Raw genomic sequence first — 26,748 nt, 5'->3', positions numbered from 1 at the left:
GAACTGCTGCTTCTCGGATCCGGCTCCTTTAGCGAGCCTGCCTTGGATCGCCTCCGAGGAAGCGCCCGGGGAGTGGGCGGCGCGGGGCCGGGAGGCGGCGCTGCTGCCGGGGCGAGGCGCGGCGATGGCGGCGGAGCCCCCGGGAGCGCGCGGCTTCTACCGGGAGCTGCCCAAAGTGGTGAGGCCGGGGCGGGAGAGGGGCCTGCGGCCTTGGGCAAGGCGAGAGGCGGGCGGTGTGGCGGGGAGGGAGAGGCCGGAGCTCCCCGGCCCGGCTGCGGGGTTGAAAGGAGGCGCGGGAGAAGGCGGCAGGCCGAGAAGGAAGGGGCGAGGCCCGAGAGTCGCCCGCCGCCTTCCCGGGAGCACCTGGGCCCAGGGCCCGGCCTCAGGGGCGGGTCTCCGCCTGGAAGGAGCTCGGGCGAGGCCGGGTTCCCAGTCCCTTCACTGAGCTTCTTACACGACTTGCTAGCCCTCCATGTTTTAGCCTCCCGAGGGAGTGACCCTCACGGCACGCAGTTAATTCTGTAAGTGAATGGTTTGTTCTGTAAAAAAGAATTATTTTTGTCTTTCATGAACCCATTGCCAGTCAGTTCCGATGGATGATGAGAGAGAATTTATATATCCCATTGGGGAATTTCTTCCTGCGAAGCATCTTGAAGCTATCAACTGTTGTTGATCCAACCCTTCTACTTCTTGTGGCCCCCAGAAGGCTGTCAAGAGGAGAATGCGGCCCTAAACAAAAGTCCCCTGCTCTTGAGTTGTGTAGGCGGCCAGAAATAAGAACTGACAGCTTAAGGTTAAGGAAGAGAGGGAACTGGTAGGGGGGAAGGGGGTGTTTTTAAAATGTTTCTAATGAAATTTGGGGAGAGTTGAGCACGTATTTGCTTCTGAATCAGGAGCTGCACGCCCACCTGAATGGCTCCATCAGTTCTGCTACCATGAAGAAATTGATGGCCCAGAAAGCAGACCTTCAGGTTCCTCATGGAATGACCGTGATTGACGTGATTGGCTAACACCCCAGAGGACAGGATCACACTTCAAAACGACCTTGACAGATTAGAGAACTGGGCCAAAACAAACAAGATGAATTTTAACAGGGAGAAATGTAAAGTATTGCACTTGGGCAAAAAAAATGAGAGGCACAAATACAAGATGGGTGACACCTGGCTTGAGAGCAGTACATGTGAAAAGGATCTAGGAGTCTTGGTTGACCACAAACTTGACATGAGCCAACAGTGTGACGCGGCAGCTAAAAAAGCCAATGCAATTCTGGGCTGCATCAATAGGAGTATAGCATCTAGATCAAGGGAAGTAATAGTGCCACTGTATTCTGCTCTGGTCAGACCACACCTGGAGTACTGTGTCCAGTTCTGGGCACCACAATTCAAGAAGGACACTGACAAACTGGAACGTGTCCAGAGGAGGGCAACCAAAATGGTCAAAGGCCTGGAAACGATGCCTTATGAGGAACGGCTAAGGGAGCTGGGCATGTTTAGCCTGGAGAAGAGGAGGTTAAGGGGTGATATGATAGCCATGTTCAAATATATAAAAGGATGTCACATAGAGGAGGGAGAAAGGTTGTTTTCTGCTGCTCCAGAGAAGCGGACACGGAGCAATGGATCCAAACTACAAGAAAGAAGATTCCACCTAAACATTAGGAAGAACTTCCTGACAGTAAGAGCTGTTCGACAGTGGAATTTGCTGCCAAGGAGTGTGGTGGAGTCTCCTACTTTGGAGGTCTTTAAGCAGAGGCTTGACAACCATATGTCAGGAGTGCTCTGATGGTGTTTCCTGCTTGGCAGGGGGTTGGACTCGATGGCCCTGGTGGTCTCTTCCAACTCTATGATTCTATGATTCTATGATTCTATGACAAGGGCAAGAGAAGAAGCCTGGAAGAGTGAGTATGTCTCAAGCCTGAGCCTTAAAGGAAGGGCCCGCGCTGGAATTTATTAGGTGAAGCATCTGCCTGGCTGCCTCCTCCCACAACATATCCCAATCCCACCCTCTGCACCTGTTGGTCAGATGGATGTGTGCTGCTCTTTAGATGCAAGGAGAAATCCCTGTGCTGCAACTTCGGCCTTGTGCAAGGTTGCATGTGTTAGCATCAGCAGCTGATCTTCAGATGAAGCACAGACCTGATTCTGCACCCTCACCCCCTAATTCCCAACCAAACTCTTTGGCACTCCTGTTCCTCCTGCGCTGCATAATTAACTCCTCCATGTGCTCTTAAGTGGCAGCGTCAGGCTGTAGCAGAGAAGAGATGAGGACCTCTGCATTGGCATCCAAGGGACCAGCTCTGTTCCTTGAATGCTTTCATCTCAGCTGGTCATTAGAACAACTTGTAAGAGCTTGAACTTTAGGTTTGTTTCTTTCCTCCTCCCTCCCTATCCATTTTCCTTTTGTGCTGAGTCTTTTTAGATTATAATGCTGAGGACAAATTGTCTTCCTTTTTATAATTTATATTTATTTATATTTATATCATTTATATATTTAATATTCCTTTTATGTGTACATTGAATTCAGAGGTGCATGCGTGTGGGAAGGGATGCATGATAAATGCAGAAATCTATTTGAAACAAAGGTGATCTCTGGAAACGAGTTCAAAAAGACGATTTTGGGGGAGTGTGCCACTTTTCCCTTTGTTTTGATGAATTCCTATTCATTGCAACTCTCTTTTCTTTCTTTAGGTGTTTTCAGATGTTCCAGATCATCCATCAGATTACCAATAGGACTGAAGACATATTAATGGTACACTAACTCAAACTTAATTTTAATGTGTGCTCTCATCGCATGGAGCTTCCTGCAGCCAATGGGAAGCCGGCCAGCATCGCAGAAGGTGGTCCCTGCTCTGCTCCGCGCTGGTTTAGCGTGGCGCACAGGAGCCAACTGAGCGGGTGGGGGGGATCCATGGGCTAGTTAAATGATCCCCATGGGCCGCTTGTGGCCTATGGGCCTTAGGTTGCCAACCCCTGGTGTGGTGCTTCGAGTGTTGGACCAGGGTTCAAATCTCTACTCAGCCATGAAGCTTGGTGTGTGGCCTTTGGCCAGTTGCTGCCTCTCAGCCTTGCGTAGCACAGGGATGTTGGGGGGATGAAATGGGGTGGGGAGAACTAGCCAGACCACTGTGAGCTCTTTGGAGGAAAGAAGGTGGAATAGAAATGCAGAAAGTAAATACAAAGAATAGAATAGAATTAGTCTTTTGCTGATGATGAAAAGGAATCAATCACTGGCCACGCATGGGGTTGTTTTGTGTTTTGTATTCTGGGTGTATTACTTACATATATTTCTGCTTTTCTTCCACCTTTCCCTTTAAGGAGCTCAGAGTGGGGCACGCAGCCATCTCTTGCCCTTCCCAGCTCAGACGTTATCCTTGGAGCAGAGCAGGTTTAGACTCGGTGATCATCACTGGCCAAAGATCACCCAGTGAGCTTACTGGCTGAACAGGATTTGAGTCTGACTTGTGTGTTGGACAGCTGATCATTGCAAAGAACTGAAGAAACAGAAAAATATTAGCAAGTAAGGTGTGATTAAATAAGGTTTGGCAGCTGGAGCAATTATTAAAAATTGGTGAAGTGGTAGGTAGCTGAATTCCAATCATTAATAAAAAGAATTCTTAATGGATGGAGTCTTTTTAGAGGCGTGGAGATGAATACAAACTCATGTCCTACTATTTCACAATTCACATTACAATATTTTTGAAGTGTTAGGGTTGTAAATGAATTGTATATGAAGCATAACTTTTATATCCTAGATTTTGCATATATTTATATTTCATGATGATAAAAGAATTATTTCTGAAAAATAGATTCATGGAACCAGGTATGTGAGTGAATTTGAGATTTGATTTTTCCCTGGGGGGAATGTGTGTTAAAGCTTTGAAACGATGGCAGTGTGCTTTGTGAATATCCTTTAGGTTCAAAATACCGCTATAATTTCAGGTAATGAAAGATGTTGTCCAGGAATTTGCTGCTGATGGAGTCAAGTACCTAGAGCTAAGGAGCACGCCCAGAGATGAGCCGACCACGGGTGACAAATGGATTCCCCTTTCAATTTATAATTGCCTGCTCTTTGCCACTACAGCCACTCCCTTCCAAGATGGGGCATTGCTTTCCACATACATGCATTCCATGAAACAATTTATTTTTCACTTTACAGAAAACATACTCAAGGTTGCTTGCATTTTTTTAAAAAACACTCAGCAAAACTACAAATAAAATAAATTATTATGAAAACATCAGTTGAAAAGGGCAGCTGTGTGAGGGAGAAGTGCTCCCCCCTTCTTGAGCAAGGCATGTTCTCCCCCCCCCCCGACCAGCTGAGGTCAGGGGGGAGCACTTCAAGCTCCAGGTCCTTGCCTTGAAGCCCCTCCCTCACCCGCTCGACAGCTGACATCATAAGGCTTCCCTAAAATGCCCTTGGGGGCCAGAGGGGAGGCCAGGGCTGATGGAGGTTCCCCACCTAGATTCCTCATCTAGGGTGAAAAGCAGTCCATGACTATTGGGAATAGATTTTATTTATTTCATTTCATTTCCCTTTTTAATTGGGATAGACCAGCTTTCTACATTGCTATACACAAGGCATCTCACAAGCTGAAGAGACGAGACTATACGAGAGCACACATCTTAATAACTAAATGGCATGGAGAAGTTTTTGGTGCAGTGGGCCGGACTGGACTGGGCCGGGTATGAATAGCCTCATCTTGTGCCCTTTCCTGGAACCTCCTGGCTTTCAGGGTGGAGCTAAAGCCCCGCCATTTTTTGACCCCAGTGGCTTTCTGCAGTAGTGCAACCCTGGCTTGGCAAATGTCCAGCCTGCATCTGCGCTTGAGTGCTGTGAAAAGAAAGCCAGGGGGGGTGGGTCAGTTGTGACCTGACCTTTAGTGATATATGGATTGGGGTATGGCTGAGGTCGAGGAAACAAAACCCTAGGGTTTTGTGTGTGTGTGTCACAAACACTTTATACCTTCTGTTTGAAAGGAATACAGATCTTCTCTTCATAGGTATGACCAAAAGGACCTATGTGGAAGCTGTACTTGAGGGTGTAAGGCAATGCAAGGAAGATGGCTTGGATATAGATGTTAGGTAAGTTTGTAAGCGATACATGGGTGGCGCTGTGGTCTAAACCACTGAGCCTTGGGCTTGCCGATTGGAATGTCAGCAGTTCGAATCCCCGCGACAGGGTGAGCTCCCGTTGCTCGGTCCCACCTCCTGCCCACCTAGCACGTCAAAAGCACATCAAAGTGCAAGTAGATAAATAGGTACCGCTCCAGCGGGAAGGTAAACAGCGTTTTCATGCGCTGCTCTGGTTCGCCAGAAGCGGCTTAGTCTTTCTGGTCACATGACCCAGAAGCTGTCTGCGGACAAACGCTGGCTCCCTCAGCCTATAGAACGAGATGAGTGCGCATCCTCAGAGTCGTCCGCGACTGGACCTAACGGTCAGGGGTACCTTTACCTTTACTTAAGTTTGTAAACCAGACTCCTTTTGTTTTAAATGTCACTGATTCTAGTGCTGAATCTCCAGGGAAGGATTCCCACCCAGAGCTTATCTGGTGTTTTCCCTGTCTCCCTGGCCTTTTCTGCAAGAGGAGCTAATTGCATTCACTTGAGCAGGAAAAGAAGTTGGCTGCCGCTGTACAGTTTTCAACCTGGACCAGTCCCTACATCACAATCCTCATTTGTGAGCTAATGGTTGTTACTTCTGCAATAATATGGCTATCTATATTCTAGGTTTCTGTTATCTGTGGATAGAAGAGGAGGACAAACAGCTGCAAAGGAAACAGTCAAACTGGCCGAAGATTTCCTGCTTTCCACAGATGGAGTGGTGGTAGGCTTGGACCTCAGTGGAAACCCTTCAGTAAGCTTTCTTTAAAAAGAAGAAATAATCACCTCTGCCATTGCCCAAATTATCATATGTTTCTATCATGATTCAAGCCAGCCTTCGCCAACCTGCTTTAAACCATGACTGTTGTGACCTGCCTTGGGACCTTTGGGTGAATGGCGGGAAATAAACAAAGAAGTGGATGCTGGGACTGTGCTGGCTCAAGCTGAGCAGAGTAGTAATGCAAAACAGCCGGAGGGCACCAGGTTGGTGGAGGCTGTGTTAAGGCTTCTGTTCACCTGTATCTTAAGAACCTAAGAAGAGCCTGCAGGATCAGGCCAATGGCCCATTTAGCCCAGCATCCTGTTCTCACAGTGGCCAACCAGGTGCCTGTGCCAAAGCTGCAAGCAGGATTTGAGCACAAGACTCGCCTCCAGGAACTGGCATTCAGAAGCATTCCTGCCTCTGGACTCTGGAGGCAGAGCAGAGCCCTCATGGCCAGGAGCCCTCAGAGCCCCCCCCTCCTCCTCCTCCTCCATGAATTTGTCCAACTCCTTTTTTAAAGCCACCCAAGTTCCATAGTTTAGGGACGCAGGTGGCGCTGTGGGTTAAACCACAGAGCCTAGGGCTTGCCAATCAGAAGGTCGGCGGTTCGAATCCCCGTGACGGGGTGAGCTCCTGTTGCTCGGTCCCTGCTCCTGCCAACCTAGCAGTTCAAAAGCACGTCAAAGTGCAAGTAGATAAATAGGTACCGCTCCGGTGGGAAGGTAAACGGTGTTTCCGTGCGCTGCTCTGTTTCGCCAGAAGCGGCTTAGTCATGCTGGCCACATGACCTGGAAGCTGTACGCCGGCTCCCTCGGCCAATAAAGCGAGATGAGCGCCGCAGCCCCAGAGTCGGCCACGACTGGACCTAGTGGTCAGGGGTCCCTTTACCTTTAATTTCCATAGTTTAACTCTGTGCTGTTTGAAGAGGCGCTTTGTCCTGAATCCTCCCAACCTTCGGTTTCTCTGGCTGCCCACGAGTTCTAGCCTTATGAAGTGGGGGGGGGGGACTTTTCTCTCTCCACATTCTCCACGACTTGCATAATTATGTAAACTTCTTTCCTAAGTTATATTTTTGCTTTACCTTCAAGGCAGGTCATGGCAAGGACTTTCTGGAGCCTCTCTTAGAAGCGAAAAAAGCCGGGCTGAAGCTGGCATTGCATCTTTCGGAGGTAACATTCTGCTGCAGGGACTTGCTCACTGAGCAGCTTCTCAGGCTAAATGTGGCACCAGGATTTATTTATTTTTAAGTGATGTGTGTAGGGTTCCCTGTGTCACCTGGAAGGCAGGTTGTCTTTGCCATCAGCGCAGCACTGGCAGGCCACCATGGCCTCCGCTTCTGCTGCAAAGCCGCAGTGTGACAGTCCCGCCTGTGTAGGGGCCACTTGTTCAGTTTGCACTGGCCACATGGGAACTGTGCATGGGCAATAAATAAATAAATTAGTAGTACCTGTTAGTGGCTTGCTACAAGGCTTACAATCTAAAAAACACAACACGCAAGGGGAAAGGGACAGGGAGGGAAGAGGAAAATCAAAGCGGAGGCACCAGTTTCTAAATAGCCGTTCCTGTATTGGCCAGCCGGCCTAGTTCAGGGAAGGAGGTCCCTGATGGAGTTAGCCCTCCTGCTTTCTGTCTCTCCCACTGGGACAGTCTGAGGCAGGGGTCAGCAAACTTTTTCAGCAGGGGGCTGGTCCACTGTCCCTCAGACCTTGAGGGGGTGGACTATATTTGGAGGGGTGGGGATGAACGAATTCCTATGCCACACAAATAACCCAGAGATGCATTTTAAATAAAAGCACACATTCTACTCATGTAAAAACACGCTGATTCCCAGACCATCCACGTGCCGGATTTAGAAGGCGATTGGGCCGGATCTGGCCCCCAGGCCTTAGTTTGCCTACCCATGGTCTGAGGATATGGCTGCCCCCAGGTGACAGTGGAGGGGAGAGGAGGAGGCAATGGAGGGATCCTTGATCTTTTCCCAAACCTTTGTATTTCCTCCTTCAAGCTGGCAGCGTGAAACGGCAAGCTGGAGTACCTGTCTGTGGGTATATCATCTACTTCTTGTTTGAATCAATTTTATTAGAATTTAAAAAGAGAGATACAAAGTTTATTATCACATATCTTTTTTATTCAGACTAAAACATTACTTTAGATAAAAAACACAGATACAAAAGAAAGGAAGAGAGAGAGAACAAGAAAATTAAAGTTAAGAAACTAAGGAACTTACAATTCTTCATCTGTCAGCAAAATATATAAACATTATTCAACTCATCCACTCCAATATAATCCCCAGCATGACTACTTTCTATAAACCAACATTATCTTCAGCCTTCAAACCAAAATGCCATTATTTCATGCAAAAGGTCTATGAGAGCTTTCCAATCTTTAATAACTTAACAGTGACTTTTCTCTGATTAAGCATGTCAATTTTGCCATCTCAGCTAAGTCTAATAATTTTAATAACCATTCCTCCATTGTTGGTAATGATTAATCTTTCAATCTTTGTGTATATAAGTTTCACTGTCCTAATCATATATTGGAACAACGTTCCATAGTCTTTTTCCCCCCTTTTTCTTTTTTGTATATCCATAAGTCCCAGCAGGAAGAGTTCTGGGTTCAATTGAAAGTTAGCCTTCAAAATTCTCCCTATCATTGTTTATGAGTTGTTGTTGTTTAGTCGTTTAGTCGTGTCTGACTCTTCATGACCCCCTGGACCAGAGCACGCCAGGCACTCCTGTCTTCTGTTTATGTGTACCTAAAGTTATTGGCTTTTTTCACATGTCCACCAAGCGTGATAGACTGTCCCTTCATGTTCTTTACATTTCCAACAAGTATTGGGGATATTTTATACATTCTAAATAGTTTCTCAGGTGTTAAATATCAATGGTACATCGTTTTATTAAAGTTTCCTTTTATAACACAGTGTCTATTTTAACCCTTTAGTCCACACATTTCACCGCTGTTCCATTTGTATGTTATACCCACAATTTCTCACCCATTTGATCATGCATACTTTAATTTGTTCTTGCATTTAAAATTTCGACAATAATTTATACATTTTCGCAATCATGTTCATCAGCTGTACACAACTGATTTCAGATTTTGTCTTTTTTTTTTGTTCTATACCTCGTTAGGCATTCCTCCCCTCCTTTTTTCAGTCTCCAGTTTTTGTCCCTCCCCCCCCCTATCATTTCCCTGCTGATATTTCTGTGTTCAAAGGGAGATGGTGAGGGACAAATGGAACTTAGCAGAACAGGTTAACCAAGAGGACTAGTCTACCTTCAACTGAGAGGTGATGGATCCTAATTGATTTTGGAGAGGGACAAACAATTATTTGCATTCAGTGTGCGATTGCATTTAATATGTCTAGGCTTTTTTTAATAGTAGTGATGGATGCAATATTGTCAGGGAACTGACATCGGAGCTAGAGGCGGAGGGAAGGCTCTCAAATGATGCTGGAGAAGGGCCCAGCAGGGAGAGAAGCAGCTCCACAGATGGGGAAGCAAATCAGCGCAACACCAGGGATATAGAGGGGCTGATGGGGGAATCGGCGAGAGGGCTCCAGGACTCTTCACCGGACACCAGCAGGGAGAGCACGGGTCCTCCGCTACCCACGCCCACCCTGCGCAGAAGACTTCCGCGCAGAGAGAGTAGGAGGAGACTGGGTGTCAAACAACTTTTATGTTGGAAAAGATTTAAGAAACGCCCACTGACGGATTCTGCTAGCGACTGAGGCAGCCACGAAGTGAAGGACTGCCCAGACTGAAAGGTTTAGCAAGGCAACAAAGCCTGGAGAGGCGGCAACTTACGCATGAGCAACCCATACGCATTACAAATATTGATCAGGATTGGGACCAGAGCACGTAGCTTTCCCTGCCTCCCCTATAAATAGCTGTGAATAATGCAGTGAAATGGAGGAATACATGTAGAGCTTCACAAACTGAGCTTTGCTGGAAAGGCTCCTCATCCCTCTGGGAAATAAGGGGTATCCATCTTTATGGTGTTTTGATTTTTACAGACCTGTTAGAATTTCTCTTTTGCCAAAACTATGGAATGTATTGACTGATGTCTCTGTACCCATCTCTGCTTCAACATTTCACACATGTTTTCTGTGATGATTTTATTGTACACTTGATTTTGCGTTTTAATAAAACAAACATTTATATACTACGTACTATTTCCAAAAAACCTGCAATCGATCTTATGGGGCTCTTGTTTTGGTTGGTTGGTCTGGTTATTTCAGCTCATAGAACTTGAAAAGGTGTGCAGTGGGTGACCAAATGCATTGAGGGGATGAAGGTGAGCGCCAGGGCATCACAGCAGAGGCCCATCGGATTATGCACAGTGGGCAGAAGAGCAACATGGGGGGGGAGGGTTCTTCCTTCCTCAAGATACTAGAACCCAAGAGGGTCCTCCAGCAAAGCTGAATGGTGGGTTCAGGACGGTCAAAAGACAGTGCATAGTTAATCCATGTGTCTTCTCTCAGATCCCAAACCAGGAAGAGGAGACCAGGCTTCTCCTGGGCCTGCCACCTGACAGAATTGGACACGGTACATTTCTTCATTCTTCATCATTGGCCTCAGGGGATCTTGTGCAGCTGGTTCGGCAAAATCGCACACCCCTAGGTAAGGAAAGGTGTTGAAGGAAAGATAGAGGGTCCTTGGGATTCACTTTTCCTTTGCCATTTCGCCTTTGGTTGGCAGAGCTCAACTGCGGTTACCATGACAACTGTGGCTGCAGCAGCATTTTCTCAGGCCCGGTGGAGGCCAGTCCCTGGTGAGAGGAGGGGAGGAAGGTGGCTGGTGCTGAGCGCCATTGGTTCTCTTCTTCCTTCTTCACAACGTCCACACCAGACATGCTGTTTCTAGCTTCACAAGGGGATTTGGGGACACTTCCACTGGGAAAAGCCTTTCTTTAATGCAGGGCCAGTTTCCATGTGGAAGCCTCTCAAGCCAGTGCTTCCTCCCAGGAGGTCTGAGGTGGGCTGGGCCACATGCCACTACTGACACCATCTCACGTTGAGTCCGCAGACACAATTTGAGCAACGCCAAGGCCTTCACACTAGGGTCTGCTTCTTTGTCTTCACTGCTATACTTTGCTCGTGCGAGGTGACCATGTCCGCTTTAGGGCAAGTGCTTTGGCTGGCCTTCCCATGCTTGCTCTCCTCGTTTGACCCCTTCTGAACCAGACTTCTCTCGTCTTCCTCAGAACTCTGCCTGACGTCAAACCTCAAAAGCCAGACGGTGCCTTCTAGCGACCAACACCACTTCGGATTCTGGTACAACCTGGGTCATCCCATCGTGCTTTGCGTAAGGCACTCTGCGTTATCCAGACACACAAAGATGTCAGGGTGGAGAACCTCTTCAAAAACAATAGGGCAGGCATGTCCAAAGTCTGTTTCGGGGGCCTAATCTGCCCGCCGGTCGGTTTAATCTGGCCCCTGTGGCAGTTTATTTCCTGGGGTAAAATCCTAAAAAAAAACCTCAACAACTTCAATCCTAAAAAAAAGCTCATGGCCCTTCACTTCATCAAATCTGGCCCTCTTTGAAAAAAGTTTGGACACCACTGCATAGGGAGACACCCCCCCATTGACATGTTGTAATAGCCTTGCTTCTCTGTCAGAAGAAGATGAGCCCTGCCAGATCAGGAGGAGCCATCTGTTGCAGCGTTCTGATTTCCCACAATAGCCAATCAAATGATATTTATTTATTACACTGATAGCCCACTTTTCCTCTCCAATAAGCTCAAGGTGGCGTCCTCATTTTTACTCCGCACAACAACCCTGTGAGTTAGGCTAGGCTGAAAGGCCCAAGGTCACCCAGTGCGCTTCATGGTCGAGTGGGGATTCGAACCCTGGTCTCCCAGGTCCTAGCCCAACACTCCAACCTTTACTCCAGGAAGTCCATGAACAGGGCATGAAGGCAACAGCCTTCCCTCTACTTGGTATCTAGCAAGCAGCATTCACAGGTCTGCTGCCCCGGGGCATGGAAGTTCTGCTTGCCCCTCGTGGTTGAGCCATCTCATAATGGCCTTTCCGGCACCTCCCACACCCCACACCCCACGCCCTTCCAGCCTCACAAGCAACAGCCCTCGGCAGGGACATCAGGAACAAAAAGTTTATATATAAAGTATTTTTGGAAGGCAGACTACATTGTTGGCTAGGAAAATAGTCTGTGATGCAGTCCTTTAAGTGCCCAAAGCCCATAAAATTAACCCTTTCACCATTTTCTTTTACTGCCAGACGGACGACAAGGGGGTTTTTGCGACTGACCTGAGCCAGGAGTACCAGCTGCTTGCGGACACATTCCGACTGTCCAAGGCACAGATCTGGGAAATCTCCTACAATGCCATCAACTGCATTTTTGCTTCCAGTCATACAAAGACGAAACTGAAGGAGCAGTGGCATCAACTGAAAGCATCTGTGCTTTGAATAGCCATATCAGACCGCCAACAACTATGGCACTCACGCTGCATGCGCAGAGTGTTGTTGTTTTTAAAAAACAACAACGTATTTTTTATTAAAGATTTCTTACTTTACAAAAGTATGTGCAACATCTCTTTTTCCAAGTTACATTTTCTACAGATCAGTTTCATTTGTTGAGACATTAGTGTTGCATTAGGAAGAAAAGGGGGAAAGAGGTGGGGGAACAGTAAGTGGGGTGGGGTCAGGTGGCGATGTTTCTATTTTACTTAATGTATGTGCGGGGTTTTGTGTCAGCGTCGCTTGTGCAGGTAATAATAATAATAATAATAATAATAATAATAATAATAATAATAATAATAATAACAACTTATTATTTATACCCCGCCCATCTGGCTGGGTTTCCCCAGCCATTCTGGGCGGCTTCCAACAGAACACTAAAATACAATAACTTTTAAACATTAAAAGCTTCCCTAAACAGGGCTGCCTTCAGATGTCTTCTAAAAGTTTGGTAGTTATTTTTCTCTTTGACATCTGGGGGGAGGGCGTTCCACAGGGCAGGTGCCACTACCGAGAAGGCCCTCTGCCTGGTTCCCTGTAACTTGGCTTCTTGCAGGGAGGGAACCGCCAGAAGGCCCTTGGCGCTGGACCTCAGTGTCCAGGCAGAACGATGGAGGTGGAGACACTCCTTCAGGTATACTGGACCGAGGCCATTTAGGACTTTAAAGGTCAATATCAACACTTTCAATTGTGCTTGGAAATGTACTGGGAGCCAGTGTAGGTCTTTCAAGACAGCCGCTCCCAGTCACCTGTCTAGCTGCCGCATTCTGGATTAGTTGTAGTTTCCAGGTCATCTTCAAAGGTAGCCCCACGCAGAGCACATTGCAGTAGTCCAAGCGAAAGATAACTGGAGCATGCTCCACTCTGGCGAGACAGTCCGTGGGCAGTAGGGTCTCAACCTGCTTACCAGATGGAGCTGGTAGACAGCTGCCCTGGACACAGAATTGACCTGCACCTCCATGGACAGCTGTGAGTCCAGAATGACTCCCAGGCTACGCACCTGGTCCTTCAGGGGCCCAGTTACCCCATTCAGGACCAGGGAGTCCTCCACACCTGCCCGCCTCCTGTCCCCCCAAAACAGTACTTCTGTCTTGTCAGGATTCAGCCTCAATCTGTTAGCTGCCATCCATCCTCCAACCATCTCCAGACACACAGGACCTTCACCACCTTCACTGGTTCTGATTTGAAAGAGAGGTAGAGCTGGGTATCATCCGCATACTGATGAACACCCAGCCCAAACCCCCTGATCTCTCCCAGCGGCCGCATATAGATGTTGAAAAGCACAGGGTAGAGGACAGAACCCTGAGGCACCCCACAAGTGAGAGCCCAGGGGTCTGAACACTCATCCCCCCCCCCACCACTTTCTGAACACGGCCCAGGAGGAAGGAGCGGAACCACTGTATAACAGTGCCCCCAGCTCGCAGCCCCTCTAGACGGTCCAGAAGGGTGTTATGGTCGATGGTGTCAAAAGCCACTGAGAGATCCAGCAGAACTAGGAAACTGCTCTCACCTTTGTCTCTAACCTTTGTCTCTAACAAGCAGGTGTTTCCTGCTTGGCAGGGGGTTGGACTCGATGGCCCTTGTGGTCTCTTCCAACTCTATGATTCTATGATTCTAACCTGCCGGAGATCATCAGCCAGTGTGACCAAGGCAGTTTCAGTCCCATGATGAGGCCTGAATCCTGACTGGAAGGGATCCAAATGGTCTGCTTCTTCCAGGCGTGCCTGGAGTTTTTCAGCAACCACTCGCTCAATCACCTTGCCCAAGAATGGAAGATTTGAGACTGGGCGATAGTTGGCCATATTGGCAGCATCTAAAGATGTTTTTTTAAGAAGTGGTTTGATAGCTGCCTCTTTCAGCGGGTCTGGGAAGGCTCCATCACAGAGGGAAGCATTCACCACCCCACAGAGCCCATCGCCCAGCCCTTCCCGGCTAGCTTTTATAAGCCAGGATGGGCAAGGATCAAGGAGACAGGTGGTTGGTTTCACTCGTCCAAGCAGCCTGTCCACATCCTTGGGGGTAACAGATTGGAACTGATCCCTCGCAACTTGACTAGACAGGACTCTAGCACTCTCCCACCCCGGCCCTGCTCCTACGGTGGAATCTATCTCTTCCCGAATCTGAGCGACTTTATCTGCAAAAAACTTTGCAAAATCATTGCAGGAGATCATGTGGCCCATACTGGGCCCCGATGTCGCAGGTGGTTCCGCTAAATTGCGAACCACCTGAAAGAGTCTCCTGCTGCTGTTTTCCGCAGATGCAATAGAGGCGGTGAAGAAAGTCTTCTTCGCCGTTGCTACCGCCACTTGGTAGGCTCGACATTGAGCTCTAACCTGTGTCCGGTCAGCTTCAGAATGAGTTAGCCGCCACCGGTGCTCTAGCCATCTCAACGATCGTTTCATTCACCCTCTTTACTATTCACTTGTGTTCCTTTGGTGGTGAGAGAGGTTGGGGTTGGCCTAGGGTGTGGTTGTTTGTGATTGGCTGTGGTGAACTCCATGTGTGAGTGGGGTGGCTGGGTGGTTTTGGATCAGGTTAGCCATATTGATTCATATGCTATTGGTGGATTCTTGTCATTGTCTTGTTGGGCTGTATATGTGATAAAAGGGAGCCACACCCCTTCTTCTATTTGTCCCCGTGTCAGTTTCAGTTTATTGGTTAATTTTTCTAGTAAGGCTGTTTCCCATACTACTTGGTACCATTGGTCCATGCTTACTCCTGACAGGTTTCTCCAGTGTCTGGTTATGATGTTTCTGGCTGCTGAGAGTGGGTGGGTGATGAGTTCTTTGTGATGCAAGTGGGAATTATTGTCTTGGAAGATGTTTAGTAGGGCCAATTCTGGGGTGATTTCTAATACTTGCTGTCCGAAGACACTTCCGGGTCACATGGCCAGCGTGACGAAGCTGCTCTGGCGAGCCAGCACCAGCGCAGCACACGGAAACGCCGTTTACCTTCCCGCTATAAAGCGGTACCTATTTATCTACTTGCACTTAAGGGTGCTTTCAAACTGCTAGGTGGGCAGGAGCTGGGACCGAAGGACGGGAGCTCACCCCGCCGCGAGGATTCGAACCGCCGACCATACGATCGGCAAGTCCTAGGCACTGAGGTTTTGCCCACAGCACCACCCGTGTCCATCTCTTTAGGTCTTTGTTAATTTGTCGTCACAAGGGGTTGTAGTTGTGGAGCTATAATTTATTGAGGTTTCTGGTTATTTGTACCCCTAGGTATCTGAACTTGGTGTGGCAAAATTTTACCTTGGCGACGTTAGCGCCTCCAGATGTTTTGGGACTACAACTCCCATCATCCCTGACCACGAGTCCTGTTAGCTAGGGATGATGGGAGTTGTAGTCCCAAAACATCTGGAAGGCCAAGTTTGACTATGCCTGTGTTAGCGAGTTCTTTTTGGATGTGAGGAGGGGTGCTGAAGCACATAGCTTCCAACTTTGCAAAATTCACCTGTTGGCCCGACACCATTGCAAATGTAATGAGCTCTCTGATTAGGGAGGTTGCTGTGTTTATGGGGTCTGGTGTTGACACCATTAGCTCATCTGCAAAGAGTGCAGAGTGTTTTCTGAGTCAGTTTATACATTCAGAAGGATTAGCTGGTGAAGCCGGTCTGTATGCAGCTCATGTCTTTGAATGGCCCAGATGTTAAAGCTCCCTGCCTGTAGAAAATGAATGTGTCAGGGCAAAAGTTGATATGCTAGTTTTGCCTAACTGGAAAATTTAGCAGACCTTATCCTGGGATGGAATGTTCTTAAAGCAGGCAGAAGGTGGCTGAGGCTCCTTTCTGTTCTCTGCTGTAGGGAGGGCAATGAGATCAGAAGCATGTTAAAAGTGTGAGCTGCCTCTGTCAGGTTGGAGATTTGTTATTTCTAGAGTGTCCCCCCCCACACACACACTCCTCTTCTGAGCTTAATGTGCAAGATCCCAGTCCCAGATGCTAAAGAAGAGAAGTGTCAGCAAAGAGAGAGACGTCTAAGAGGCGCTTAAGCAGGTGGCATTAAAATGCAGGATAAGAATGCCCGTTGTACAACAGTGAGGCCCAAAGGAAATAATGGGAGCTGTGAATGGGCATCTTAAAGGCTGCAGTGGAAGCGGCCAGATTGATATGCAGATGGAAGGACCACCTTTGCCCTTTGTGGAGAGAAATAAATTCATGGCGTCCCACTCCCCTGGTGGCCCCTCCCTCATAGAGCCCTCGTTTTCTGTCGAAAGGGTGGAGGAGGAGAAGCAGCAACAACAGCTTTTTCTAAACAGAGAGGTTGTCTTTTCCATCCTACTGTAACCTTTTGCTTTTGTAAACTCTGCTTGTTGTAATAACCTTATGTGTGACATCTCCCTGAAAAGGGAATGAGTAAATGCCAGGAGCACAGAACATTCCAGAGAGCAAAGGCCCATTCAGGAATGCTTAAGAGGGCTGCGTTTACGGTAAACATTGATCCACTCTTGTCTAATGACTGCTCTTGCTCTGGTTTGTTTTCATTTTACCACTTGCAGGTTCAAGCTTAACCCCAGCAAAACATTCTCATTTGGTGCTGGCAAGTTTAATAAAAGCACAAAGAGCTTAGAAGCTGTCTAGGTCTTTTCTTTCTTCCTTATCTTGCTTTCTTGCCTTTTAACTGGTCCAGAGCCAGAGTCGGTCACACACTACAAAATACCAAAAAGAGTTGCAAATTGTATGAAAGAATTCACAGCCAAAGCCCCAAGAGAAGAAGGGCTAGGGAGGCTTCTTACCAGACTTCATCCATCCAGCAGAGGGTTGCAGGTGCACAGAAAGGGATCCTGCTCCCACCCCACTGTTGCCTCTCTGGAAATGGCCATCAGCACTGCCAGTAGGCGCTCAAGCAGCCTTTTATAAAGGCTTTGTTCAAGCCTAAAATTGGGGCAAGGAGGGCATACTGAGGGCGTATGCAGCTGCCAGTTTCCTTGCCCTTGACTTAGGTCTGCAAGCTTTGCAAGGGTGTCATGCTAGATGGAGCCTTAGAAGCCATCTACTCCAACACCCCTGCAATAGTATTCCTAATAGCTTTTACTGATAGGATTTGCTTTCCAGATCCTTGTCCACCTTCACTCCCCCCCCCCCACCATTCAGTCCTGAATGAAAGTAACCAAACACCAGGTAATGGAGATAGACCTATCTCTATCTCAGACTCTGGAAAGCGGCTGCCAGTCAGAGTCAATAATACTGGGCTATGCAGCCAAAATAGCCTGATTTAGTATAAGGCAGCCCCCTCTGTTCCTATCAAATATATCACATTTCATTCTTTGTTTTTCACTCTTCTATCCCACCTGCCTGCAAGGAACTCAAGATGGTGCACATGTGGCTTATATCACTCTTTATCCTTGCAAGAACCCTGTCAGGGGAGCGCATGACTTGCCCAAAGCCACCTAAGAAGAGCCTGCTGCCCAGGGGCCAACCAGGTGCCGGGGGGGGGGGGAAACCCGCAAGCGAGGCCTGAGCACAGGAGCCTTCTCTTGTGCTCTCCAGTGACTGATACTCAGAAGCATTGCTGCCTCTGGCTGTGGAGGCAAAGCATAGCCTTCATGTGCTTGAACCCAGGCCTCCCTAGTCCAAGCTAGTCATGATCCTTCACACAGAGGAAGTCCTGTGACCCCATTCGCACAGGCGGAGGCATTGCTTGAGTGTTGGGCATGCATGTGTGAACTGGCCCAAACCCACTCCAAGAACCTGCATGTGGTATAATAATAATAATAATAATAATTTATTATTTATACCCCGCCCATCTGGCTGGGCCTCCCCAGCCACTCTATAAAAACCAAAAATACAGTAAAATGTCACACGTTAAAAACTTCCCTGAACAGGGCTGCCTTAAGATGTCTCCTGAATGTCAGGTAGTTGTTTATCGCTTTGACATCTGCTGGAAGGGCGTTCCACAGGGCGGGCGCCACTACCGAGAAGGCCCTCTGCCTGGTTCCCTGTAGCTTTGCTTCTCGCAGTGAGGGAACCGCCAGAAGGCCCTCGGCGCTGGACCTCAGCGTCCGGGCAGAATGATGGGGGTGGAGACGCTCCTTCAGGTATACTGGACCGAGGCCATTTAGGGCTTTAAAGGTCAGCACCAACACTTTGAATTGTGCTCGGAAACGTACTGGGAGCCAATGCAGGTCTTTCAAGACCGGTGTTATATGGTCTCGGCGGCCGCTCCCAGTCACCAGTCTAGCTGCCGCATTCTGGATTAGTTGTAGTTTCCGCGTCACCTTCAAAGGTAGCCCCACGTAGAGCGCATTGCAGTAGTCCAAGCGGGAGATAACCAGAGCATGCACCACTCTGGCGAGACAGTCCGCAGGCAGATAGGGTCTCAGCCTACGTACCAGATGGAGCTGGTAAACAGCTGCCCTGGACACAGATTTGACCTGTGCCTCCATGGACAGCTGTGAGTCCAAAATGACTCCCAGGCTGCGCACCTGGTCCTTCAGGGGCACAGTTACCCCATTCAGGACCAGGGAATCCTCCACACCTGCCCGCCTCCTGTCCCCCAAAAACAGTACTTCTGTCTTGTCAGGGTTCAACCTCAATCTGTTAGCCGCCATCCATCCTCCAACCGCCTCCAGACACTCAGACAGGACCTTCACCGCCTTCACTGGTTCTGATTTAAAAGAGAGGTAGAGCTGGGTGTCATCCGCATACTGATGAACACCCAGCCCAAACCTCCTGATGATCTCTCCCAGCGGCTTCATATAGATGTTAAAAAGCATGGGGGAGAGGACAGAACCCTGAGGCACCCCACAAGTGAGGGCCCAAGGGTCTGAACACTCATCCCCCACCACCACTTTCTGAACACGGCCCAGGAGGAAGGAGCGGAACCACTGTATAACAGTGCCCCCAGCTCCCAGCCCCTCAAGACGGTCCAGAAGGATGGTATGGTCGATGGTATCAAACGCCGCTGAGAGATCCAGCAGAACTAGGAAACAGCTCTCACCTTTGTCCCTAGCCCGCCGGAGATCGTCAACCAGTGCGACCAAGGCAGTTTCAGTCCCATGATGAGGCCTGAATCCCGACTGGAAGGGATCCAAATGGTCCGCTTCTTCCAGGCGTGCCTGGAGTTGTTCAGCAACCACTCGCTCAATCACCTTGCCCAGGAATGGAAGATTTGAGACTGGTCGATAGTTGGCCATCGTGGCCGCATCTAAAGATGGTTTTTTAAGAAGCGGTTTAATAACCGCCTCTTTCAGCGGGTCTGGGAAGGCTCCCTCACGGAGGGAAGCATTCACCACCCCACGAAGCCCATCGCCGAGTCCTTCCCGGCTAGCTTTTATAAGCCAGGATGGGCAAGGATCCAGGAGACAGGTGGTTGGTTTCACTCGTCCAAGCAGCCTGTCCACATCCTCGGAGGTAACAGATTGGAATTGATCCCACTCAACTTGACTAGACAGAACTCTAGCAGTCTCCCGCCCCGGCCCTGCTCTCACGGTGGAGTCTACTTCTTCCCGAATCTGGGCGATTTTATCTGCAAAAAACTTTGCAAAATCATTGCAGGAGAACATGTGGCCCGTACTGGGCCCCGATGTTGCAGGTGGTTCCGCTAAATTGTGAACCACCTGAAAAAGTCTCCTGCTGCTGTTTTCTGCAGATGCAATAGAGGCGGTGAAGAAATTCTTCTTCGCCGTCGCTATCGCCACTTGGTAGGCTCGACGTTGAGCTCTAACCTGTGTCCGGTCAGATTCGGAATGAGTTATCCGCCACCGGCGCTCTAGCCGTCTCAACGATTGTTTCATTGCCCTCAGATCCGTGGAAAACCACGGGGCTGTCCGGGCTCCATGCAATCGGAGAGGGCGCTTCGGAGCCAAACAGTCAATAGCCCTGGTTAACTCCACATTCCAGCGGGCCACCAGGGAATCGGCTGAAAGGCCATCAACATGGGATAAAGCATCCCCTACCACTCTCTGGAAACCATTTGGATCCATTAAGTGGCGGGGGCGGACCATCCGAATTGGTCCCACCTCCCTGCAGAGGGGATGGGTCGCAGAGAAGTCCAGTTGCACCAGGAAGTGATCTGACCATGGCACTTCTTTCATTTCGCTTTTACTTAGTGTCAGATCACCAACATCCATAGAGGTAAACACCAGGTCCAAGGCATGTCCACGGCTATGGGTTGGGCCAGACTTATTCAGGGACAGCCCCATGGAGGCCATGCTTTCCACGAAGTCCCGAGCGGCCCCTTGTAAGGTCGTGTCGGCATGGATGTTAAAATCCCCTAGGACGACCAGGCTAGGTGTCTCCAGGAGAACATCCGCCACGACCTGAAGCAGCTCGGGCAGGGAATCCTTGGTGCAGCGGGGAGGTCGGTACACCAAAAGGAATCCTGTACTGCCCCTATTGCCCAACTTCCAGAACATGCACTCAGAAAACTGGGTCTTCCCAATAGGACGCCTGGTGCAAACTAATGACTTCCTAAAAATCACTGCAACCCCCCTCCCCGCCCACGTGACCTGGGTTGCTGTGCGTAAGAGAAACCTGGTGGACAAGCAGCGGCAAGGACAGGCCCATCTGCTTCATCCAACCAAGTCTCTGTTACACATGCCAGGTCAAATCCTCCATCCATGATCAAGTCATGGATGGCAGTGGTCTTACGAATCATTGACCTGGCATTGCACAGCAGCACCTTCAGGTCACGTGGGTATCCCTTGCTGATTCTAGTATCCATCCGGTCAGGACCAGACCCGGAGGCAGGGATAGTCCTCAGACAACGACTAAACCTGCCTCCTCTGTAATGACATGGTCTGGTCTTAGCGTAACTCCTCCTCCTACCCGTGATCACCAAGATCGGTTGTCCCAGTGCATCCCCCCCTGTGGAACATGCCCCAGCCATTTTGTGGGCTGGGGCCCACTCCCCGGCAGCCCTGAACCCTCCCCCTAAAAACAAAATAACACCTTAAACACACAAACAAAACCAATAAAACAATACAAACAAAAAAATGTAGAAATTACAAAAACATCAAAATAAAAAAAATAATAATTCCCCAAGCCCAACCAAACATCCATCCCACCCCCACCCCCCACATACAAAAAATCCAAAGAAAATTTTTTTAAAAAACATTTTAAAATTAGTTAAAATCAGCTAATCCTACTCAAAGTAGCTCTGCTGAAATTAATAAAACCAAGCCAGTCATATCTTGAAGGGGGCTGTTTTGTGCAGGCAGAGCTAGCATTGAAAACCACACGCAGTGTCATCTGAAAGAAAGAAAAGAGAGTGAGAAAGGAGGGAGAGACCCAGGCACTGACCAAAGGGTTTGCCAGCTGCTCTCCAGGGCTTGACGGAGTTGACAACATTGACATAATTGATCCACTTTTGTTCCCACGTAAGGCCAGGTCCTGAAGAAAGGAAAGTGACGAGTTTAGCATAGTTTCCCATGTATGGAAGAAAAAATATTCTCCTTAGGAATGAATTGAGGGTGCTGCACTCTGATCTTCATAATACATGCCCCCCAATCTCCAAACAACAAGAGACTCCAAGGCTTCCAAGCACTCGCTTTACTTGGGGTTCACTTTCCTTGGAATGAAGGTCAAGAGAGACCACAGTGTCTTTAGGATAGATGGTTTTATTTATCCCTATGTGCAGCCTGAGCACAGGATGGAGGGGCTCGCAGAGTCAGCACCTGAGGACAGCTTGCTTCTCCATGAGCTTTGGGTCCCACACAGAGCAGTACAGAAATGACTGCCTTATACAAGTGAGACCCAGGGGCAGCCCTGGCCATCAGGAGAGGGGCCTGCTTTCCAGGATTTCAAGCAGGGGACTCTCACAACGCTCTCTGGAGCTGCCAGGGGTGGAACCTGGGACCTTCTACTTGGCTGCAGCTCTTCCTCCAAAGCAGTTAATCTCTCTTGCTGGAGGTGGTGGAAACTGTGGTCAGAACCTGGGGAGACCTGTTGCCTTGCCATTGGCCTGCCTCTACTCATGCACTGCCTGCATACTTGTCAGCAAAGCAAATATCACACTGGCAACGCAAGCTGGTGCCAAAGGCATTGTTCTGCTTTCCTTTGGATCACATCACCGAGGCCAAGAGGGGATCTTGTCGTCTGGGCAGCCAGAACCTCCCTACACACTGCTCAGGCTTGCGCCCAGGGAGGTCACTAATGCTGCTAATGAAGCAGCATGACTTCACCCCCAGAGGTGCACTCCATTGTCTCTTGAGACAGACAGATGCCAACAACAATTGGCTGCAGGTCAGTGGGAGAATGCACTGTCTGCAGAAGGCTTCAGGTTCAATCCCTGGGATCCCTGGCCTTGGAAAGACTCCTTGTCTGAAAACTTGGAGAGCAGAATCAAGTATCTTTTATTACATTGGTCTTCAGACTCAGCAGCACAAAGCAAGAGAACAAAATTTAAGCCCAGCTAACAGAATTCACATAAACTTGCATCATTAAAAATCACTACTCTTTAAAATGAGTAATTAGGGTTTTTAAAAACAGAACATATTCCTATGAGAGAATAATAAACATACATTACTTTTTAAAGCACAAAACATTATGAACTTATATCAAGGTGCATTATCCTGTTTTCAAATCTCCAGGGCAATTTGTAGCGGAGAGTGAACTGTGTTTCCAGTTTCAATCCAAACAAACATGCCTCAAGTACAAGATGTTTGCAGAAACCTTGGCAAGGAGTTCCTGGGAATCGCCTGCTATGGCTTTTGGGTGGCAACAAGGGATGAAGGCACCTTCAAGACATCGGCTTAACCCTAATAAGGCTTTTACCTGTAGCCTCACTCAGATCAATGATCATGGCTCCCCGGTGTTTAATGCATTCTCTCATGAATCCATGGTAGTCTACAATCTTCAAGGAGACAATAAAATAAAATTAGGAATACAGGAAGCTGCCTTGTACCAAGTTGGCCCATCTGCCCCCTTCCCATCTAGCTCACTAATGTCTACACTGGCTGGCAGCAGCTCTCCAGGGTTTCAGGCAGGACTCTCTCCCGGCCTCCATGGTAATGCCAGGGATTGAACCAGGAACCTTCCGCATGCAGGGCGGAAGCTCTGCCCCTGAGCCACGGGCCTCTCCCAACATGCTTTCCCCAAACTCCTTCAGTAATAATCTTTTGTGTTGTTCTTTTTAACATGTAATTAATTTTCAAAAATTGCACTACTGTGTTCATCATAATCACCTCCATTATGGAGAGGGTCTATAGCTACATCTGTGGTAACAATTGACTTTGCACATAGAAGGTGTCAGGGTCAGTCCCCGCCAGCATCACCACCTAAATAGCTTCCCATTTCTGGAGAGCCACTGCCAGTCAGAGTAGACAATACTGTACTAAGGTGGGTGGATCAATGGCAGCTTTATATACAAGCTTACTTTGAGGAAAACAGAATAAATTATCAGTACTTGTTGGGGTGAGAGAGAGAGAAAGAGCGAGAGAACAAACCAAGCTTATAAAAGATATCCAAGTTGATTACGCATCTTCAGGAAAACACACATTGAAGTTTGCAGTTATGCCAAGAGGTTCCTACATTGGAAGCTTGTCTTGCAAATTGGGTCCCGGCTGAGTCAGGAAAAACATTTCAAAGCCATTAGACTTGTAGACACAAGGAGACAGTCTCAGGGCAGGGACAGTCCTTTAAACATTCAGAGCCCCAAACCATAGAGCTGGCCATGTCAAGTACAGTACGGGGGTTGTGTTCTGTGTTATCGTATGTGTCAGCAGTTCCATGTAAGCCCATTCCGCCCGCTTCTGGGGCCAAAAGAGGTGTGTGCATCAGCAGTTTCATATGTTTTGGTTGAGAGCAAGATGGTCATTCCCTGTATATGGCAGAGGGAAATAATCCAGAAATAATCCAGACTTTCAGCCATGGGCAATGTGCACTTTTGGTCACCCAACCCAGCCAGGAAACAGATTGCCTCCCAAACACTCTTCAAGGGCAGCCCTACATTGAGCTCATAATGCAGTTGTCTAGGCTTGGAGCTACACCAAGGCCAAGACAACAACCAAGTAGGGGGAGGGGAATCCATACTTACAGGACTAGGAACGTAGAGGCAGGCGGGCCTGTGGGTGCCATATTGTGGGGCGATGGCATAGGGAGGCAGGTAAGCTCTGTGAAACAGGCATGACAGAGGACAAGCAGGGCTTAGCTTTCCTGTTCTTTTCTGACAAATGAGTCCTACACCTGCTACAATAGAAATCCAGAAAGGCTGTGCCCACCCAGCAGGGCAGTCTCCTCCCCCTTCCCCAGATGCCTTGTTGACCATCTCTAAGCACACCAATGAAATTTCACAGGCAGATACGCCACTCAAAAAGAAACAACTAACAATGCTGTTATGGGGTGGGGTGGGGAGGAAGAGGTCAGGGCAGGAACCCATTAATTTAGTAAAAGAGAAAAATATAGAATTATTCCTGGCATGAACTATATCTCCCCTCCCCATAACTCCCCACTCCAAACCCACATTTCACCTGGAACAGTATTTAACATTCTGTGGCCACTGAGCAGGCTTCATTGGGTTTCATTGGGCTGTGTGATTTTTTTGGGTGAGGGTCAGGTTGCTACCTCCCTAAAGATTTTGTACTTCTGCAAAGCCTGGGAGTTTCAACTATCATGTTGACACCTCCCCCCCCCCCCATTTCTTAGGGTCCCTGTTTTGGGTAAAGTTCCCTCGGCACTTGCCAGCTGAGTTTGGCAAAGCAACACATGGGAAACATCCTTAATACTTGAGGTGATTTATTTGTCAACCATTCATGGTCCAGGTACTGCTGACACGGGTGGCGCCTTAATGCAAGCGCTCTCAACCAGATGCTTCCTACACTCCCACCACAACCCACAAACCCTGCTGGATCAGGCCTGTCCACCATCCCGTTCTCACAGTGCCAACCGGATCCTGGTGGGAAAGCCACAAGCAGGCCCCAAACAGAAGGGTCCTCTCCTCGGCAGTCAGCCTTTAGAAGAGAGCACCAAAGTGGTTCTCTCCAGATTCTGCTGCACTCTAATTCTCACCAGCCTCAGCAGGGTTGTCTTAAGCATATGCAGTGCTGGGGTGCAAAGATCCACCCAGTCCGCCCCCCCCCCAGGTTGCCCAGTCCCAGGGTGGAGCCGGCCAGCTGCCTCAGCGTCTCACTGGCTCAGTCCCCCCCGAACTTGCACCGCAGAGCCACCCGCAGTAGAAGAGCCTGCTCCAACCAGTGGGCGGGCTCTTCCCTGGACTCAACCCTCGGGCCCCAAACTCTTGGCCTGGCGCCCCTGGGAGCCCGGGTGCCCCGCACCTCTATGGGTAAGATGACCCTGAGCCTCAGCCAGCATGGCCAGTGGTCAGCAGGGATGGGAGCTGTCATCCTGCAACATCTGGATGACCCTGGCAGGTCCCCCACCCTGCTTTAGAGATCCTCTATCACAGTCCCAGAAGCAGGGAGGTCCCCAGTGTGAAGGCACCTCATCTGAGCAGATGACACTTACCTGTAGGGGAAAGCCATATTGTGTTCATCCCAGCACTTGGCTGGCCCTAGGTCTGATTATTATTATTCTTAATACCACTATTACCCTACATACGTATTACCCATGATCTCACAATGGCTCCTGCCTGAAGCTGATTGGCCATTGTGCTGTGTGGCTTCACTGCCAGGCTGGACCCATGGGGTACCAAGACTTATTAGGAGGCTGGAGCAGAAGAAAAGCTGTTTATTCACAAGCAGCAGAACACAGAAGCCTGTGGGCCCAGACCTCACTATCTGTCGCCCCAGACCTTCCCTAAGCCCCCTCCAGGCCAGACGTAGCTGGAATGCAACTGGCCTTACCAACGGCTAAGAGCTGCATCTGTTGTTTTGCCCACTGTTGCCTCTGGCCCTGCTGCTCCTGGCATGTGGCCCCCAGAAGGCTTCCCATGAGGGAAGGTGGTCCTGGGCTGAAAAGGGCTCCCTCCCTTGCTCTAGAATCAGAATGGGAAGGCATCTCAAAGGTCGCCTGCTCATGAGGTGAGGTGAGGCCGTTGCTGCAGGCGGCTGGCAGATCCAGCCTTGTGGAGAGCCTCCTCTGCTTGCTGGCTTCTCTGCTGTGCGCTGATGGCAGTGGGCAGCACTATTTTTCTAGAAAATGAGGTGCCGGAATTCACCATGAACACCCTCCCTTGTTCTCTTAGAATGGCAATGGCACCCACCAGAGAGGTGCCAGAACTGAGTTCTGAATCCAGTGTGTTCCGGCTGGAAAAAAAACCATTAGCAGTGGGTTCATGGCAGTAGAGGCGTTGGGGGTGGCAGGTGCACACATAAGAGCAGCGGGGGCAGCATTTTCTGCTTTGCCTCTAGCAGCAAAACTTCCTTGGCTGGCCCTGCCATCCATTCCGTAGTGGGGCAGGGTAGTTGTTTTTCCTCCATGGTGTCAGGGAGTGGACTGAGGAGGAATGGTGGGAGCCCCAACCCCTTCTCCTGAACCTTCCCAAGGGCAGGAGGACAGTATTGATGCA

At 49.1% G+C, this 26,748-nt stretch overlaps 1 protein-coding gene and 1 long non-coding RNA gene across 4 annotated transcripts; one reads left to right on the top strand and one right to left on the bottom strand.

Moving 5' to 3' along the window:
* The first annotated feature begins 121 nt into the window (after positions 1–121).
* MAPDA (N6-Methyl-AMP deaminase) lies at positions 122–12,401 on the top strand. 3 transcript variants are annotated; one of them, XM_081170697.1, is made up of 11 exons: positions 122–178; positions 894–998; positions 1,869–1,894; positions 2,685–2,745; positions 3,936–4,023; positions 4,997–5,078; positions 5,724–5,850; positions 6,948–7,028; positions 10,346–10,484; positions 11,068–11,168; positions 12,101–12,401. In XM_081170697.1, the coding sequence occupies exons 1-11, from the start codon at positions 125–127 to the stop codon at positions 12,287–12,289; spliced, it is 1,053 nt and encodes a 350-aa protein (XP_081026823.1). In that variant the 5' UTR covers positions 122–124; the 3' UTR covers positions 12,290–12,401. The 3 variants fall into 3 exon arrangements, with proteins under 3 accessions (XP_081026823.1, XP_081026822.1, XP_081026821.1); XM_081170696.1 differs by lacking the exons at positions 122–178; positions 894–998; positions 1,869–1,894 and adding an exon at positions 2,235–2,357 and having other exon boundaries at positions 5,724–5,820; XM_081170695.1 differs by lacking the exons at positions 122–178; positions 894–998; positions 1,869–1,894 and adding an exon at positions 2,236–2,357.
* A 4,470-nt stretch (positions 12,402–16,871) lies between these two features.
* On the bottom strand, positions 16,872–25,862 carry LOC308573589. The gene is made up of 5 exons (XR_014002115.1): positions 25,746–25,862; positions 24,319–24,394; positions 23,058–23,136; positions 21,585–21,674; positions 16,872–16,990 (listed from the first exon to the last, which is right to left on the bottom strand). It is a non-coding gene; the product is annotated as an uncharacterized lncRNA (long non-coding RNA).
* Between the last annotated feature and the right edge of the window lie 886 nt (positions 25,863–26,748).

This window comes from Podarcis bocagei (assembly GCF_964188305.1).
Source record: "Podarcis bocagei genome assembly, chromosome: 14".
NCBI lineage: Eukaryota > Metazoa > Chordata > Lepidosauria > Squamata > Lacertidae > Podarcis > Podarcis bocagei.
The sequence above is the reverse complement of the archived record's forward strand: the minus strand, read 5'-3'. Positions and strand labels throughout refer to the sequence as shown.

Excerpts from the sequence above, each read along its gene's own strand:
- MAPDA (XM_081170697.1), top strand. The coding sequence starts at position 125 with ATGGCGGCGGAGCCCCCGGGAGCGCGCGGCTTCTACCGGGAGCTGCCC. Across the intron at positions 1,895-2,684 it reads AAGAGAAGAAGCCTGGAAGA|GTGTTTTCAGATGTTCCAGA; the intron begins GTGAGTATGTCT and ends TTCTTTCTTTAG. Across the intron at positions 5,079-5,723 it reads GGCTTGGATATAGATGTTAG|GTTTCTGTTATCTGTGGATA; the intron begins GTAAGTTTGTAA and ends TCTATATTCTAG.